Source organism: Hippocampus zosterae, chromosome 10 (assembly GCF_025434085.1).
Source record: "Hippocampus zosterae strain Florida chromosome 10, ASM2543408v3, whole genome shotgun sequence".
In the NCBI taxonomy this organism is placed as follows: Eukaryota; Metazoa; Chordata; class Actinopteri; order Syngnathiformes; family Syngnathidae; genus Hippocampus; species Hippocampus zosterae.
In genome coordinates this window covers 24,174,965-24,192,483 of record NC_067460.1, presented here as the reverse complement: position 1 = coordinate 24,192,483, position 17,519 = coordinate 24,174,965, and the positions used below count along the sequence as shown (strand labels likewise).

At 50.0% G+C, this 17,519-nt stretch overlaps 1 protein-coding gene across 1 annotated transcript in view; it reads left to right on the top strand.

Annotated features, from left to right (window-relative positions):
* LOC127609020 (protein furry homolog) overlaps positions 1–17,480 on the top strand; it is a 37,613-nt gene extending 20,133 nt beyond the window's left edge. Inside the window, exons 37-61 of the mRNA XM_052078647.1 lie at positions 53–206; positions 376–479; positions 1,483–1,668; positions 2,340–2,529; positions 3,403–3,518; positions 3,621–3,808; positions 4,465–4,559; positions 4,869–5,437; positions 5,536–5,633; positions 5,744–5,914; positions 5,999–6,139; positions 7,428–7,598; positions 8,474–8,665; positions 8,777–8,851; positions 8,936–9,106; positions 9,827–10,063; positions 10,932–11,072; positions 12,027–12,169; positions 12,818–13,034; positions 13,272–13,421; positions 13,516–13,614; positions 13,691–13,765; positions 14,830–14,940; positions 15,150–15,337; positions 15,808–17,480. Of these exons, the coding sequence (XP_051934607.1) occupies positions 53–206; positions 376–479; positions 1,483–1,668; positions 2,340–2,529; positions 3,403–3,518; positions 3,621–3,808; positions 4,465–4,559; positions 4,869–5,437; positions 5,536–5,633; positions 5,744–5,914; positions 5,999–6,139; positions 7,428–7,598; positions 8,474–8,665; positions 8,777–8,851; positions 8,936–9,106; positions 9,827–10,063; positions 10,932–11,072; positions 12,027–12,169; positions 12,818–13,034; positions 13,272–13,421; positions 13,516–13,614; positions 13,691–13,765; positions 14,830–14,940; positions 15,150–15,337; positions 15,808–16,066 (4,241 nt within the window). The 3' untranslated portion in view covers positions 16,067–17,480. The remainder of the gene's footprint in view (positions 1–52; positions 207–375; positions 480–1,482; positions 1,669–2,339; positions 2,530–3,402; positions 3,519–3,620; positions 3,809–4,464; positions 4,560–4,868; positions 5,438–5,535; positions 5,634–5,743; positions 5,915–5,998; positions 6,140–7,427; positions 7,599–8,473; positions 8,666–8,776; positions 8,852–8,935; positions 9,107–9,826; positions 10,064–10,931; positions 11,073–12,026; positions 12,170–12,817; positions 13,035–13,271; positions 13,422–13,515; positions 13,615–13,690; positions 13,766–14,829; positions 14,941–15,149; positions 15,338–15,807) is intronic.
* The last annotated feature ends 39 nt before the right edge of the window (positions 17,481–17,519 follow it).

Below are 17,519 nucleotides of genomic sequence, written 5' to 3'. Positions count from 1 at the left end.
TTTTATTTGATCTCGCCATCGATTTTAGTTTGATGCCATAGTCCCTCCACAGGTGTTGAACCTCTCCCCCCTTATGCTGACTGGCTGATGGCCGTGGTTGAAAGCAACCGCCCCCATCCTCTACCGATGCCTGTCAACGGCGGCTGCTGGGCTCCTCTGGTGGACTTCCTGCCCGAGACCCTCACCCCGAGAGGACCTCTACACAGGTCTGGACTCGGTGATACTGTACCACTTTGGATTGATCTCGTTCGCTTGGGAACACTGAATGGAATTAAATACAACATTCACTCCCATGATGATCTTTGATTTCTCAAAGCAGTTACTTCGCTTTCACAAGTTTGTGTTTTAAGCACTTTTGTTTTTTTCCCGTCCCAGGTGTAATATAGGAGTCATATTCATGACAGAGATGGTGGTGGACCACAGCGTGCAGGAGGACTGGGCCCTGCACCTCCCAATGCTGCTGCACGCCTTATTTTTGGGTAAGTCTATACTATAATTTGTCGTCGTCTCAGAAACCCCGACTATGTAATTAAGTTAACTCGTGTGATATAGTGTGCATGGTATTTTAAGTCGCGCGTAAGTCGTACCGCGGCTTTCTGTGCGTGTCACACTGAGGTCGGCTAAGGGAGAGCATCCATTTTCTATACTGCATATCCTCATTTGGATTTGTGGGTAAGATGCAGACCATCCCAGCTGACTTTGGGTGAGAGGAGAGGGTATACCCTGGACTGGTCGCCAGCCAATCACAGTCTGTATATAGATAAACAAGCATCCACTCTGACAACCTAAAATGCATGTTTGGGGGATGTGGGAGCAAGATGTCGGACAGTGAACCCAAAAAAGTTGCGGTTCCGCATTCACAAATTCACCTTTTTGGTGATTTAAAAAATATAATTTTTTTATGCCCAGGCCATCTGGTGGCATCTTGGTGTACTTTGACCTACAAGCACTTCAAATTCATCTTCCGAGCCGCTTGATCCTCACTAGGGTCGCGGGGGGTGCTGGAGCCTATCCCAGCTGTCTTCGGGCAGTAGGCGGGGGACACCCTGAATCGGTTGCCAGCCAATCGCAGGGCACACAGAAACGAACAACCATTCGCACTCACACTCACACCTAGGGACAATTTAGAGTGTTCAATCAGCCTGCCACGCATGTTTTTTGGAATGTGGGAGGAAACCGGAGCACCCGGAGAAAACCCACGCAGGCCCGGGGAGAACATGCAAACTCCACACAGGGAGGCCGGAGCTGGAATCGAACCCGGTACCTCTGCACTGTGAAGCCGACGTGCTAACCACTGGACTACCGGGCCACCCTGCACTTCAAATTAATGTCATCAAATTACAATCCGCTGTTTAATGGATATTTTACAACAAAGTCGAGTTGTGAGTGAGCTTCAGCAATGCAGCCGCTTGAGTGAAGTAACAAAATAAATTTTAAAAAATGGGATTCATCGAAGCACGTGTGATGTCTTCTCATCCTCAGGCCTGGACCACAACCGTCCGGAGGTATACGAGCACAGCAAGCGTCTCCTCCTTCACCTGCTCATCGCGCTGTCCTGCCGCCACAACTTCCAGGCCGTGGCTTCGGTGCTGCTGCGGACCCGCCACCTCGACGGAGCCAAGACTCTCACTTGCCAGCCCGCCGTTCAGCCCGAGTTCATAACATCAGGTATAAGAAAAAGAGAAAAAAAATGCCCAAGTCGGCATTGGCGCGAACGTCAAGAAAGGGGAATGGCTTACATTGCTGTCGGAATGCTTGTAGATAAGTCTCTTATCTGAGGTGAGCATATTTGGAGCTTGTTCCAAAAACAATATGCAGCGCTGGGGGAACTTCAAAGGTCTTGATTAAAGCATTCCACGTGGCTATTTTTACCCGTTTGCCCCAAGTGGAGCCATCTGTCAAGGCTCCAATGCGCTGCTGTGGCTTCGCAGCTCGCTACGCGGTCAACTACGGTAGGTTTTCTCCCCAGGTGGCACAAGTACTCCTACTCTGCGCTTATAGTGGAGCATCTACGTAAAAGACTCCTTAAAATGACAACACGAGACGGAAATTTGCTGCCCACACAAAATCCCTCTCATAAATGGAGTACACCCCCCAAAAAAGTTGTCTGTTCCGGATATTTTGGTACCAAGATTTTCTATTCCCCCAAATGTCAAGACATTCTAGATTTTTCCAAAGGGTTTATGTTGCTAAAAGTAGTGCAATAACACATCCCCACGGCACATAAATACATCATTACCCGGCTTCCCATTCCTTCCCGGCCCCCCCTTATAAAGCACTTTATTTTGCAATTTGACAGATCCCATCAGCGCGCCGTTTCCTCTCTTGTGCCCCCCCAGGAGCTTTTGACTTTCTGAGGGAGGGTCAGGCATCTCCCGTGCTGGACTCCGGTCTGAGTTCCTCCTCCGCGTCGTCCAGTCTGAGCCTTGGCGGCAGCGGCGGCGACCTGCCCGACATCTCGGACGAGCTGGCGGCCCGCGCCGCCGCTGACGAAAAGACCGGCAAGCTCATTGAGTTTTTGACCAGCAGGTACCACTGAGAACCGTTAAATGCATGTGGAAAGGCTTGGCTGAGAATTTGCAAATACTCTCTGGAGCTCATAAGCATGTCGATTGGACACCATCTAGTGGTGGAGACTGCAGGTTGATGTTAGAGTTATTACAAAATAAAATAAAAATCTTGAAACGATTTGCGGACGTTGTATCGGTCTGTCATGGTGAAGAAGGAGCTGAGCCAAAGGGCGAAGCTCTCAATTTACCGGTCGATCTACGTCCCAACCCTCACCTATGGTCACGAGCTATGGGTCGTGACTGAAAGAACGAGATCCCGGATACAAGCGGCCGAAATGAGTTTTCTCCGCAGGGTGTCCGGGCTCTCCCTTAGAGATAAGGTGAGAAGCTCAGTCATCCGGGAGGGGCTCAGAGTCGAGCCGCTTCTCCTCCACATCGAGAGGAGCCAGATGAGGTGGCTTGGGCATCTGATTCGGATGCCTCCTGAGCGCCTTCCCGGTGAGGTGTTCCGGTCATGTCCCACCGGGAGGAGACCCCGAGGAAGACCCAGGACACGCTGGAGAGACTATGTCACCCAGCTTGCCTGGGAACTACTCGGGATCCCCCGGGGAGAGCTGGAAGAAGTAGCTAGGGAGAGGGAAGTCTGGGCTTCCCTGCTAAAGCTGTTGCCCCCGCGACCCGGCCCCGGATAAGCGGTAGATGATGGATGGATGGATGGATGGATCTTGAAACGATAATGACCTGTCATGGTTTCATGACAAATGATGCCCCTTGTGTATGAATGGCTTCCAGATGATTTGATCTGGAAACAAATGACCCCCCGTAGTGCATGTGAATCGCGTGAACCATGTCAAATCTTTTCAAATAATTGCGCTGCGTATGCATTTTGTAGAGCACGTGGACCCATGTGGTCCCACGAGGACATCTCACCCAAGAATCCCGTTTCCAAAAGTACAGCCCAGCTTACAAACTTCTTGCGCCATGTCATGGCCGTGTTCAAAGAACCCGGTAATCCTTCCGTCGAGAACTTCCGCCCTTTCCATCAACAGAACATGCCATTTGTTCATTTTCTGAGAACATCATTCCATGTATTCCGACCGCCCTTTCTAGAAAGACAGCTGGAGCAGCAGCTGAGCAACGTGGCCCTGCACACGGCCCTGTGCAGTTCCTCGCGTCATTACGCCGGCCGCTCCTTCCAAGTGTTTCGAGCACTGCGCCAGCCCATCTGCGCGCACGCCGTCTCCGATTTGCTCTCCAGGCTGGTAGAGGTCGTCGGGGAACACGGAGAGGAAGTGCAGGTTAGCGTGTGCATAAACGTGAAACCAATATATATATATATTCAAATCATTTCAAGTAATGACGAGACCAGAACAACCTCCCCCAATAAATTAAAATCTACTTTCTATTTGTATCCATTTTTAAACATGGAAAAATCAACAAAAAAATCACACCGCAGAGGTCGTGGGTTCGATCCTGGCTCCGGCCTTCCTGTGTTTGCATGTTCGCCCCGGGCCTGTGTGGGTTTTCTCCGGGTACTCCGGTTTCCTCCCACATTCCCAAAGACATGCATGGCAGGGCTGATTGAACACTTGAAATGTGTCCCGAGGTGTGAGTGTGAGCGGGGATGCTTGTTTGTCTCTGTGTGCCCTGCGATTGACTGGCGACCAGTTCAGGGTGTCCCCCGCCTACTGCCCGAAGACGGCTGGGATGGGCTCCAGCACCGCACCGCGACCCCTTGTGAGGATGAAGCGGTTCAGAAATTGGATGGAGGGAAAAATCAACAGGCGAATGACGTTATGCTAATTATGCTAATTATTAGCCTCGAACAGCTGCTACTGTAAGTGTCTGTTGTCTGCCCTGGTGTCGAACAACAACATACAGTCGAGCTTTCTGATGAAAAAAAAAATCTGATTCAGAAAACGTTATTGTTATCTGCTCACGTGTCGTCTTGCAGGGCTACGTGATGGAAGTTTTACTCACGCTGGAATCGGTGGTGGACAACTTGGCCGAGTGCCTCAAGAATCACGACTTGATGGCCGTCTTGACCGGGTAAGCCCAAAAAAATGCAGTCCAGTAGGACTTGATGCACAACTCGCTGTTCTCGAACAAGGAACTGAAGGGCAAAATTGTCCAAACAGCTGTTTGATCCACAGAGGCCTCAAAACTCACTTCTTTGGCATTTGACTCCCGCATGACTCAAGATTTGTTCTTGCTTTTGCTTTTGGGTGCTTTCTACCGTCTTTGTCACTGATTTGTTGCTTGACTGTTGCTCCACGTACAGCACTTTGTGTTTGTCCGTTTGAAAGTGCTGGAGAAATACACTTGAGTTGAGTTTAGAAACGTGACCTGCCATTGCAGAGCGTCATCTCCGGATCTCCTTACCGCGCTGAAGTCGATGTCCAACAGGAAGAGCACAGGGCAGCTCTACCGCCCCAGAGAAGAGCGCAGCCGGCATCAGAGGAGCTCCTCCGTGCCCAAGAAGTTGGGCGAGGCGGACAGTTGGAGCGACCCGCCTCGCAGCGCCACCCTGGACCGCATCCAAGCGGGCGAGCGGCGGCCCCCGGCGAGCAAAAACCGCAGCCCTTCTTCGTCCTCCGAGGACGTGGTCTCGGACCACCCCGGCGACCTCCTGGCCACCGTCTTCTGGGTGGCCGTGTCGCTGATGGAGTCCGATTTTGAGTTTGAGTACCAAATGTCGCTGAGGCTTCTGGACAAGCTTCTGGGCCACGTGTCGCTGGACAAGCGGGAGAACCGCGACAGGCTGGAGAAGCTGCAGGGCCAGCTGAAGTGGAGCAGTTTCACGGGGCTCCAGCAACTGCTGCTCAAGGGCTTCACGTCCGCCGCCACCGTCGACCTCACGCTGAAGATCTTCCGGCAGCTCACGCCCGTTTCGCGGGTGTCCGTGGTGGACACCTCACAAGCTATCGGTACGTTACGTCGCTTTTCAACGTATGGTCCACCTGATAAACCGGCGAGCACCGTACTCCAAGAAGTCCGTTGTGAGGGTCTTTGTCTTCCACGCTAGGTTTCCCCTTGAACGTCCTTTGCCTGCTCCCACATCTCGTGCAGAATTTTGATGGGCCCACGGACTTCTGTCAGGATGTCGCCGAAAGGATAGCGCAGGTTTTTTTTCCTGCTTCTTGCTTTTACATGACCACTTTTTGTGTTGCTGGTATTTTATGAGGTGAGGTCAATGTTTGACAAGACTCTTACCCCGCTGTGTCTGTATGGAGGTGTGCCTCGACGAGAAACACGACAAGCTGTCCAACCTGGCCCACGTCATGACTCTTTACAAGACGCACTCTTACAGCCGCAACTGCTTCTCGTGGGTCAACGTGGTGTGCAGGTACCTCCACGAGGCCTTCTCCGACCTCACGCTCAACCTGGTCACGTACATGGCGGAGGTTTGGCAAACACTTGTTATGAATGTCGCCAAAGTCGCTTTCCTCTTCTTCTTCTTGAAATCGTTTGGCTTCGTTGTGCCACAGCTGTTGGAAAAAGGTCTCCCCGGTATGCAGCAGACCATTTTACAGATCATCTACAGTCTGCTGAGTCACATGGACCTGAGCGGGATCCAAGCCAAAACGTTCAACACGGAAGTCCTCAGGACCATCGAGAAATTTGCCCAGGTGAGGCCTTGACTACGTTTCACGACAACCATATTGGCTGTCAGTCCGGGTCGTGGAGATATTGCAGAAGCTCCGCTAACTGTTAGCTTATCTGCTAACTGCATTGTGGTGGCCAACTGCTCGTCGTCGCCCCGGCTGTGAAAAACGATTTGTGTGACACGTTGAAAAAAAATAATAAATCACTCTGAACATACCTCACCTCACACCACAGGATAATCGATGAAGATAATCGTTCCGATACGTCCTACGATGACCTTGATCAGTGTTTTGAAACACTTCTGATACTCAATTTGAATGAATATCAAGTTTTATAAAGGGTCGTCTGAGATAGGCACTCAGAAATAACGACAAGACACTTCTGGCACTTTATTGGTCCCACACAGAAGTGACAACACAGTTCAAACAAGTTGTATGAAGCTAAAGAACTCTTACCGTATGCCAGTAGGGTGGAGAGCCAACACCCTCAGCAGAGTGAGCTTCAATACGAGCTGGGCGTCCGTACGCTACCCACAGCAGACTCGACCGAATGATCTCGGTCCTCCTCCTTTTATTCTATAATGTGTGCTAGGGAGGGGGTGAGTGGCCATTCTCACTCCCCCCCCCCCCCCCCCCAGCCACATTACTTTTGTTGTGTAACCAAGTGGCATATCTTACGAGAACATCCTGTTTTGTACTTTTTCCACATACAATCAGCAGATGTACTTCTGCTTTTAATCATGAGTTTTCGGCAATAACAGGATGTGTCTCAAGAGTTCCAGTAAAAACATGTTATTCAAGCATTTATGCAATAAACAAACTTTAAACACAATAATCATTAATACAACGATATATATTGATTAATGAAAACATCACTACTCTATTTATTATATCAATCAGAAAGGTCGCCGCATGCTCAAATGAGGCCCCGATTATCGATATTTAGTCTACCTCACGCCACAGGATAATTGCTCAGGCTGATCTTTCGGAGACATCAGATCATCAGGCGGTCCAGACTTGGGAAATCGCTCCCGCCAGGACCAGTTCAAGCCACGACCGATAGTTTAGTCACTCAAGTGTGGAGTAGCATTTCTTTGTTTTGACATAAGTAGCTTTGGAACCCCAGATTCGGAAAGTAGCAAAATGTTTGCAGACGGGGGCGGGTGGTCGGAATCCAAAGTGATCTGGCCCCAGCTTCTTCCCTCCGCGGCCCTTTGCCAGAACCTCTCCAGTCCCCTAAAATAGACCCTCCCATCAAATCACATAACGGCAACATGCCAACGGTGATGTCGTGCACCTGTGCCGACTGTAGACGCCCCACTGGAGGGAAGCACTGGACATCCTCAAGCTGGTGGTGAGCCGCTCGGCCAGTTTGGCGCAACCCTCCGGCGACCTCTCCTGCGAGGACGTCGGCCGAGCGTGGGAGCGCTCGTCCAAGGCCTTGCCCGGGAAAACGCTGGATTTCCACTTTGACATATCCCAGGTGAACGACCTTCTTCTTACACCGCTTTATGTGAGACTTCTTTCTTTTCACACGCGGGAACCCCCCCCCCCCCCCCCCGTCCCCGCTAAAACTCCCCGCGGCCATTATTCCAGGGTGTGGTGCAAAAATCTTGCTGAAATTCTTCCGAAAAAGGGAAACGTTTTACCCACCGCACCCTTTCCTTATGTTCCCCTCAACTGATGATTAGACTCCAAGCTGAAAAGGTCAACAAAATAAATAAGCGGCAGCATGCGTGGGGGGAGAAAAAAAATGGGACACGGGAACACTGAGCTATTTGTGTACCGTATGAATGGCAGGGGGCGGCCCGGTAGTCCAGTGGTTAGCACGTCGGCTTCACAGTGCAGAGGTACCGGGTTCAATTCCAGCTCCGGCCTCCCTGTGTGGAGTTTGCATGTTCTCCCCGGGCCTGCGTGGGTTTTCTCCGGGTGCTCCGGTTTCCTCCCACATTCCAAAAACATGCGTGGCAGGCTGATTGGACGCTCTAAATTGTCCCTAGGTGTGAATGTGAGCGTGGATGGTTGTTCGTGTCTGTGTGCCCTGCGATTGGCTGGCGACTGATTCAGGGTGTCCCCTGCCTACTGCCCGAAGTCGGCTGGGATAGGCTCCAGCACCCCCCGCGACCCTAGTGAGGATCAAGCGGCTTGGAAGATGAATGAATGAATGGATGGATGAATGAATGAATGGCAGGATGTGATGTCACATCATCGCTGCCTGTCTTTTGTGCGCATATCCGTGATTCTTTGCCAACGACGTGCGTGTTTGTGTGTGTAACAACACCGAGACGCCTGGACGGGCCCGCTAAGTGTGCAGAGCGGATTTTTCCTCCCGGACTTACGCGGCCGCGTTTGTGTCAGACACCCGTGATCGGTCGCCGCTACGATGACCTGCGCCCCTGCCCGCTCCGAGACGGCAAGAGCAGAAGCGCGGCGGTGACGCGCAGCACCATCTCCACCTCCACCTCCACCTCCTCCTCCTCCGGCTCTCTGGGGTCCACATCCAAGAAGGTCTTGGTGCCGGTCAGCTGGAAGAGGCCTCGCTCTTCCCAGGTGATGTGACTGGAAAGTTCATTTTTGTTCAAGTTTTCCCAGGTTCCCGTTTCGTTGCCTCCTTGAAAGTTTCTGCCGCTTCAAAGCCTATTTTCCTCCCCTTCTCTGCAGAAAAGAACCAGAGAGAAACTTGTGCACGTTTTGTCTTTGTGCGGGCAGGAAGTGGGCCTCACAAAAAACCCTTCGGTAAAGCTACGGCGTAACACCATCTCATCGGCATTGAAGAACGGCGCTTTTAACGTCCTTTTTTTTTTTTTAAACGGGTGACAGGTGATTTTCTCGAGCTGCGGCGAGCTGGATCTGATGGAGCGCCAGCCGAGCCTGGTTTCATCCGAAGACGGAAGCCGAGAAGCCGACACGGTGGACGACACCACCTCGGAGCAGCAGTTCCGGGTCTTCCGAGACTTTGACTTCCTGGATGTGGAGCTTGAAGACGGAGAGGTGAGTTCACATAAAGTGCATGCCGCAGGATGTCCTTGAGAGCAGTTGGATTTTCCTCACTTTTTTTTTTTTGACCCCTTACACATTTTTCGACCGATTCAAATCATTTATTCACAAATTTGGGACATGAAGGGAGCTATTTTACCCATTGCAAAAATTCTACAATACCCATATCGGAAAAAAAAACAACAACAACATTCAAGTAGATGGAGCATCAAACAAAAAAAAGTTCCTCATCCTTCACATTCCAACTTTCAATTTCAGCAGTTCAGCGAAGCACTCATTTCATTTCAGTGGCAGCTGTTCAGCGCTAATATGCCTTTTCCACAAAAATGTCATTCGGAAAATTTACTGTATGATCGCATATGAAAAAGCGATGAAGTAATGTTGTATTTTTTTTTTTTTTTTGTGCGCTCTCCAGGAGTTGCAGGTAAGTTTCTCTGCTCTTTTTGCTGTGCGCGCATGCCACCACTTGTGCAGCGTGTTTGAGATGTGACTAATTCCTGGGCACATGAAGTATGCATGTTGTCGTGGTGGTTGTCGTTTTTTGACCCGGAACCCGAAAATTTGTGGTTGTTAAATCACATGTTTAGTGACTATGTGCATTCGATACATATTAAGAGGTCGATTTTTTATTTATTTAAAAATGTAATTTACATTTAAATTAAAAATGAAAGCCACAATGGAAGTTTGTGATTTTTTTTTTTTTTTTTGTCGCAGGGTGAGACGGTGGACAACTTCAACTGGGGTGTGCGCCGACACTCGGTGGACAGCCTGGACCAAAGCGACCTGCGCGCCCTGGAGGATGATAGCCACCTGTCCAGCATCATGCCCGGCCTGAGCCGCGTCACTGGCGATGACGACTCGGAGGAGTCCTCCTCCGAGGAGGAAGAGGAAGAGGAGGAGGAGGAGGAGGATTCCCTCTCGGCCAGCCAAATCCTCTCCCGCTCGCAGCTAGTAGGGGCACATATTCTTTCTTGACTTATACAAGAGTCACTCACCCTTATTTGTCATTCCCAGTTAAAGTTGACATTATAACGGATACATAAAGCAAAAGAGAGGACACCCTGAATCGGTTGCCAGCCAATCGCAGGGCACACAGAAACGAACAACCATTCGCACTTACACTCACACCTAGGGACAATTTAGAGCGTTCAATCAGCCTGCCATGCATGTTTTTGGAATGTGAGAGGAAACCGGAGCACCCGGAGAAAACCCACGCAGGCCCGGGGAGAACATGCAAACCTCACACAGGGAGGCCGGAGCTGGAATCGAACCCGGTACCTCTGCACTGTGTAGCCGACGTGCTATTGGTTACAACAGTGGACAGCTAATCATTTGATCAGATTACAGATTACAGGGTGCGTGAAAGGGGTTGAAAAGCAACATGTTCAGTCATTTTGTCCACTAGCTTCATGCTAACATGCGATTTGAAATGCCATCGATGGATTTGCGCAACGTAGTGCGGATGATTCGAGGCATTTACCCACTTTTCTCTGGTCAAATGACGTGTGAGGGTTTGTTTATCGGCGGGGCCATCAGAGATCGCGTCGTCTCTTGCCTACCGGATGCGCTTCGGATTCCGGCTGTGCCATATGGCCGAAATGCAGTAGCTGGATATGTTAGCCCGATATCTCATTGATGATATGAGGATGGGTATTTTGTCAAAGAAAAAAATGAAATATCCACACTGTCACGGATTATTAAGTGTGCCATCCGTACACGCTTGACAGCGAGCACGGAAGCGGATTTCTGCCATATGAACGGAATGTGGCGCCCCCTCGCTCGCTGTTTTAAGCCACCTCCGACGTGTCTCTTTTCGCAGGCCGGCGACCTCTCCCCAACCGCCGAGATCCGTAACGTGGATTCTCCCTCCTTTTGTAGCAACGTGTCAGCCAACTCCACGCCTCTCGCCAGCCAAAATCCCACTTTCGAGGTCCAACTGCCCGAGGACTCGAAGCAGCGGGTGAATAAGGGCTTCAGGGTGGCTGAAATTCTGGAGACGACCAGCTCCTACCACTCTTCCATTCTTGAGTTTTTCACCAATTTTGCTAAATAGTCGCTACGCTCGCTCTACTTTTGGGTTCTTCCTTCACCGCTTTGGGTTCTTCCTCATACGTTCTCTCCTCTCTTGACTTTTCCTCTCCTTTAGAAGAGCATGTGACCCTCGTGTCGTTTTCTTTTTGCATGTTAGAAGGGAATGAACTGGCCAAGCCGGCTTTATCGTAACGCTTTATTTAATAGTAGAAATGATGCTGGGATCGTAGAAGCGCCCCCCCCCCCCTCCCTTGTGTGTCGCTCTGCTATAAGGGGCAATGTGTATACCTACTGCTTCTATGTGGGGGCGGGGAGAACTCATGTATGGGCATGCGGGATCTACACAAGGTGTACACATTGCCCCCCCCCCAACCCCCCCGAAATGAAAAGGAGTGTGCTGGCTGGCACTTAAGACCCAAAATCAGTTGAATTGGCACAACAAATCCTTCTAAAGAAAGACAAAAACCTCGAGGAGCGTCCCTGGCAAGGTTAGTGCAACCATTTACCGCCCCCCCCCCAAAAAAAAAAAAATCATGATGTTGACAGCTGTGCATGTTATTGGTGGATACTGTGAACCCTCGCTAAAGAGCCCCCCCAACGTGAAGCGTGGACATTTGCCAGTGAAATGAACATTTTCGAGTTGCCTTCGTACACTTGTCGTGAAATCGTTATTTCAGGTTACGAGATCTCCCAACAGTCACCATACACTCTACTTCCTTTTTTTCCCCTCCAAAGTATTTCCGACATTTCTTTTTTTGGGGTGTTGTGTTCTCCCCAAAGTACGTACATCGGTCGAGGGTTCACTGTATTCACAATTTACCGCCCGTGCATTGCTGTGTGTGTCTAAACACGCTGAAGAAGCGCGTCTCCGGCTTTCAAACAGTTTTTACAAGCAGATGAAGACCCAAACGAGCGGGACGCGTGGCCCCCCGTAAGCTCCCTCCCTCCTGAGTTTCACTGCGGCGACACTCCGGAGGCTGCGCTCACTCTCTTCAAATATCCGGATTTCCACAGCGGCTTGCCCAGGTACGCCCACCCGGCTTCTTCCCCGGAAACGAAGTAACGTACTGGGGGCGCATAGAAACGTATTCTCAAGAATTTTAATGACTTGACTTCCCCTTTGAACGACTTTTGTTGAATACAAGCGTGCAATAGAGCATACAAAAAATACTCCCGGTCATATATTCTTTATCCTCTGTGAGTTTTATTATGGGGCGGCCCGGTAGTCCAGTGGTTAGCACGTCGGCTTCACAGTGCAGAGGTACCGGGTTCGATTCCAGCTCCGGCCTCCCTGTGTGGAGTTTACATGTTCTCCCCGGGCTTGCGTGGGTTTTCTCCGGGTGCTCCGGTTTCCTCCCACATTCCAAAAACATGCATGGCAGGCCGATTGAACACTCTAAATTGTCCCTAGGTGTGAGTGTAAGTGCGAATGGTTGTTCTTCTATGTGTGCCCTGTGATTGGCTGGCAACCGATTCAGGGTGTCCCCCGCCTACTGCCCGAAGACGGCTGGGATATGCTCCAGCACCCCCCGCAACCCTAATGAGGATCAAGCGGCTCGGAAGAGTTTTATTATTGCAGCTTAGTTGCAATCGCCTCATCCGTGTGTCATCATCAAACTTTTTTTCCACTCGTACTGGCTAAACACGCCGTCTGAACTCTTTTTTGGCCATCAGCCTCGCAGAGGAGGAGCGAGATGACGCCACGCCGGGCTCGGGCTCGGGCTCTTCGCCGCCACCCTCGCCCTTCTTCTCCGCCATCCTGGCGGCATTCCAGCCGGCGGCGTGCGACAACGCCGAGGAGGCCTGGCGCGCACACCTAAACCATCTGGCGCGCGACTCGGACGGCTCCTGCGCCGTCTACACCTTCCACGTCTTCTGCTGCCTCTTCCAGGTAAGTCCATGATTCTTGACTCTTGGACAGGAAGACCCTTTTTTTTTTTGTGTATCCCGCTTTGAAGGATTTTTGCACAAAAAAAAAAAATGCAGCACCAAATCAACAGGCAGTGTGTGCACGTTCACATAGGTCAGGGTTCGGCAGGATTCTGTAGTCAAGTTGTAGTTTTTTTGCGCATAACAGTGCAGTTGTGGACCAAGTTGTGGACTTGAAGATCTGTTTTTTTGATCGCAGAGTATCCAGAGCAAATTTAGCTCACTGACCCGCGACGCCGTGAGTTCCCTCAACGACAGCCTGAGAGGATTAGGAGCAAAGTTGCTGAGGTCGTCTCAAATGCTGACCACGTGTGTCGAGTGCCCCTTGTTGTTTATTGACGCCGACACGGTGAGTCACCTGACACGTCAGTGGATGATTTTTCAGACGCCGTGTTGTATCGAAGGTATCTGGACCGCAACGCCTGGTTGTTCACTCTTCCCAGATCATGTCGTACGGTCTCCTGGATAAAATGAAATTCAGCGTGCTGGAGCTGCAAGAGTACCTGGATACTTACAACAGCAAAAAGGAGGCAACGCTCACGGTAAGGAAGGGGAAAGCGGTTCTTGGAAAATATCCGGGTGAGTTGCAATCAATCATTCCACGTTCTGGTTCCGAAGTGGCTGAGCAGCTGTAAGGTCGCCTTCCTCCCGAGTCCTGACACGACACGCCAAGCCATGGAGCAGGAGGAAAAGGTAACAGGCGGTTGGGGGGCTTTAAAAGCATCGCGGGGTCCATGAAAAGTCCATCCATCCATCCATCCATCTTCTACCGCTTATCCGGGGCCGGGTCGCGGGGGCAACAGCTTTAGCAGGGAAGCCCAGACTTCCCTCTCCCTAGCTACTTCTTCCAGCTCTCCCCGGGGGATCCCGAGGCGTTCCCAGGCCACCTAGGTGACATAGTCTCTCCAGCGTGTCCTGGGTCTTCCTCGGGGTCTCCTCCCGGTAGGACATGCCCGGAACACCTCACCAGGGAGGCGTTCAGGAGGCATCCGAATCAGATGCCCAAGCCACCTCATCTGGCTCCTCTCGAAAAGTCCATCAAAACTCCTTTTTCTGGAGACCTTTTGAGAATGTTTGGGATGAGCGGGTGCCAGGAGGGTACTTGATGTACGACTCTCTCGCTTATGTGCATTTGGAATAGTGTTAAAAATAATTTCCACTCCAACTAAAAGCTCTCACACTTCTGCATTGCGATCAGTGTGACGCCGTAGCTCCTTGTGAGTGTTTCCCCCTTACATACTTTTCATAAGCTTCTTTTGGCGCATGTCATCGTAAAGGGGGGGGGGGGCATATCGTGGAAAGTTTACGCTCACGTACCGTAACTTCCCACAGGGGGTAAGACACGCCCCCTAATATAGTCTCATCCATCCCTGATCTGGTCCATTTATCTTCAGGAGCCTCGTGGACGTGCTGCTTGCCAGCCAGTCACACATTAAGACACCATTTTTAGTAAAGGGTAGAGGGAAATTGCTATGCTGCCCGTGAATGTGAGCCAAATCATCTTTTTGACCCATGGGGGCGGTGTGGTGGAGGGATGGGGGGGCACACAACGTGACTTGCTTGGGCCGCCCTTTGATTCTCTTCTGTTTCCGTCCTGTGACATGCTGGCTTTGTAGCAAATGGGATCACTCGCTGTAAGTTGGAGCGGGGGCTTCTTTTTCTCACTGTCGTCATTTCATAATTTCACGTCTGAAATCTGCTTTAGGTTGGCCTAGAAATGATGACTGAAAATTGTGTTTTTGCACATTTGTTTTCAGCAACTGGAGCTGTGTCAGAGACTCTACAAACTCCACTTTCAGCTTTTACTGCTGTTTCAGGCCTACTGTAAACTGGTCGAGCAGGTCTACGCAATCGGCTCTCGTCCCAAAGTAGGTACACCGAGTGACGCCTTGACGAATAAAAAAAAAAAAAAAGCACTCTGCGGTATTCTACTTTCGACATACTGTACTAAAAATTAAAGTGAATACAAAGAATTGAAGGGTTCAGTTGTGATTTTGCAGGGTAATGTCAGATGAGTTTGAAACGTGAGCGCTTTGGGATTATAACGCCGCAAGCGCCTTGACTTTGTGACCCGTAGCTCAGCGACATGTCCCGAGAGCTGAGCGACTTGAGGAGCCAACTGAGAGCGGCGGCGTTGGAAGATGACAAAAGGACGCCGGGCGAGCCGGGCGCCTTCAGCTCGTCCGAGGCGGCTGTGCAGGCCATCTTGGAAGTTCTCAAGAGCGGCGGCTTCACCTCGGCCATTCGCTACATTCGGGAGTGCAGGTGACATGGCGCAGGGACGAAACCGGACCATACTGGGACGAATAAAGGATATCTTATCTTATCTTATCTTACTGGGTGAAGTGGAAACTCGGAATATTGCCAAAATATTGAAAAAATTACTTTTCCATTTCAAACGGTAATTTTTTGGCTGGGTTTGAAGGTTAAGGTTTGCCCATGAATCAATCATCAAATTCATGGCAAGTCATTTTGCGAATCGCTGAATCATTCAGAGCCATAGTTTCACCTAAAAAATTTTTTTTTTAACGCATCACAGAGTAAATATTCTCTGTCATTGTTCTTTATTTCAAACCTTTCAAGCATCACAAATAAACAACTTGCATCAGTTCATTTTCATTTGTGGTGCAATTATTCAGAGCATCACTGATTCTGAAAATATTTGACAGTGACCGTGAGTTTAACTTGTGGACATCCTACGACGTAAACTCCAAGGAAAATATTTTTGTTTCCAGAACAACGTGGCCCAACCACATTTTCGGCAGCCCCTCGGAGGACGAGGTCCAGACCCTGCTCAGCATTTACTTCCGCAACCAGACGCTGGGCCGGACGGGCACCTTGGCTCTGGTGGGCTCCAAACGGGACCTGAGCGACGTCACGGCCAAGCTGACCGAACTCAACGGGGAGATGCGCGACGTGATCGGCCGGGCGCGCGGCTACTGGGCCGTCGCCGCCTTCCTGCCCGACGCCAAGGTGTCGGGATCCAGCCTCTGAGCGCGACACGCTCCACAGCTCTTCTTGCACTACTGACGAGGCATTCACACGCAACTGCGCCCGAAAAGAGTTCATTTCTTTCGTCGCCACCGCTTTTCCCTTTCCCCCCTCAAAATTTTACACACCTTCATGAAAAATATTTTAAATATATATATATATATTTATTTATACGATCTGAAGAGAAACAAGAGTGAACCAGATGAGCCAGATGAGGTGGCTTGGGCATCTGATTCGGATGCCCCCTGAACGCCTCCCTGGTGAGGTGTTCCGGGCATGTCCCACCGGGAGGAGACCCCGAGGAAGACTCAGGACACGCTGGAGAGACTATGTCACCCAGCTGGCCTGGGAACGCCTCGGGATCCCCTGGGGAGAGCTGGAAGAAGTAGCTAGGGAGAGGGAAGTCTGGGCTTCCCTGCTAAAGCTGTTGCCCCCGCGACCCGGCCCCGGATAAGCGGTAGAAGATGGATGGATGGATGGATATATATTTATTTTGCTATTTTCTTGAAAATAAGAGACAAAAGTCCCATATCCATAAGTAGTGACAGTTTTTGCCCAATACATTTGATTTATGCACCTTATCTTATTACAGGCTGAAATCTTCTCGACTCTGCCACCATCTTGGCACGCGGATTTCTGTGCACTCTGGCGTGGTGTATACTTCCCGGTCACACGCTAAATAGAAATAACATACCAAAGCTTTGCAATTCATCTTAAAGGGGAATTGTGCAATTTTCTTTCACACAAGTGGAAGAATTTTACTGTGCAGTAAAGAATGTATTTGAGAGAAAAACGTAATAAGGGAGGACGTATTACTCAGTGATGTGTGCGTGTGTACGTGTGGGATTTTATTCGGCGGCCATTTTAGATGGGAATTATGGATTTAAATGGACTGTAGTCAAACTACTTTGAAATGCTGCAGATCTACTGTAATGCTATGAGTGCGTTATGCATTACAAAAAAAAATTGGACTTTGTATTTGGAACAGCTTTTTAGCAAATGACATTTATATTTAAGGAAAATATTATTTTTGGAGCCTGTTACACACTTCTTAGTTTCTTTACGGACAAAACTATTTTCAATGAATAACTGTACATAGCGCTATTGGAAGCTTTATTCGAGTCTGTTTTTATCCACTTGCAATGTGACTTGACTGCGATTGACTGACAATCAGCTCAGGGTGCAGCTAGCCTACTTCCCGAAGAGAGCTGGGATAGGCTCCGGCGCGCCCGAGACTTTCAGGTTTGGATAATGCATGGATGGAGTGAAATTTGCAAATATAGTGAGTAGAAGAGATGCATATTTTTAAAGATGTAGAAGTTGTAGTCGGATGTTGTAAATAGTCTTTGCCATGTCCTGAATTTGGTGTTGTGTACACTTAATGTTACAATTAAAAATAAAATGTACCTTTGTCAAATATTGTTCATTTGTACAATGAATGTTTTGGGGATACAGT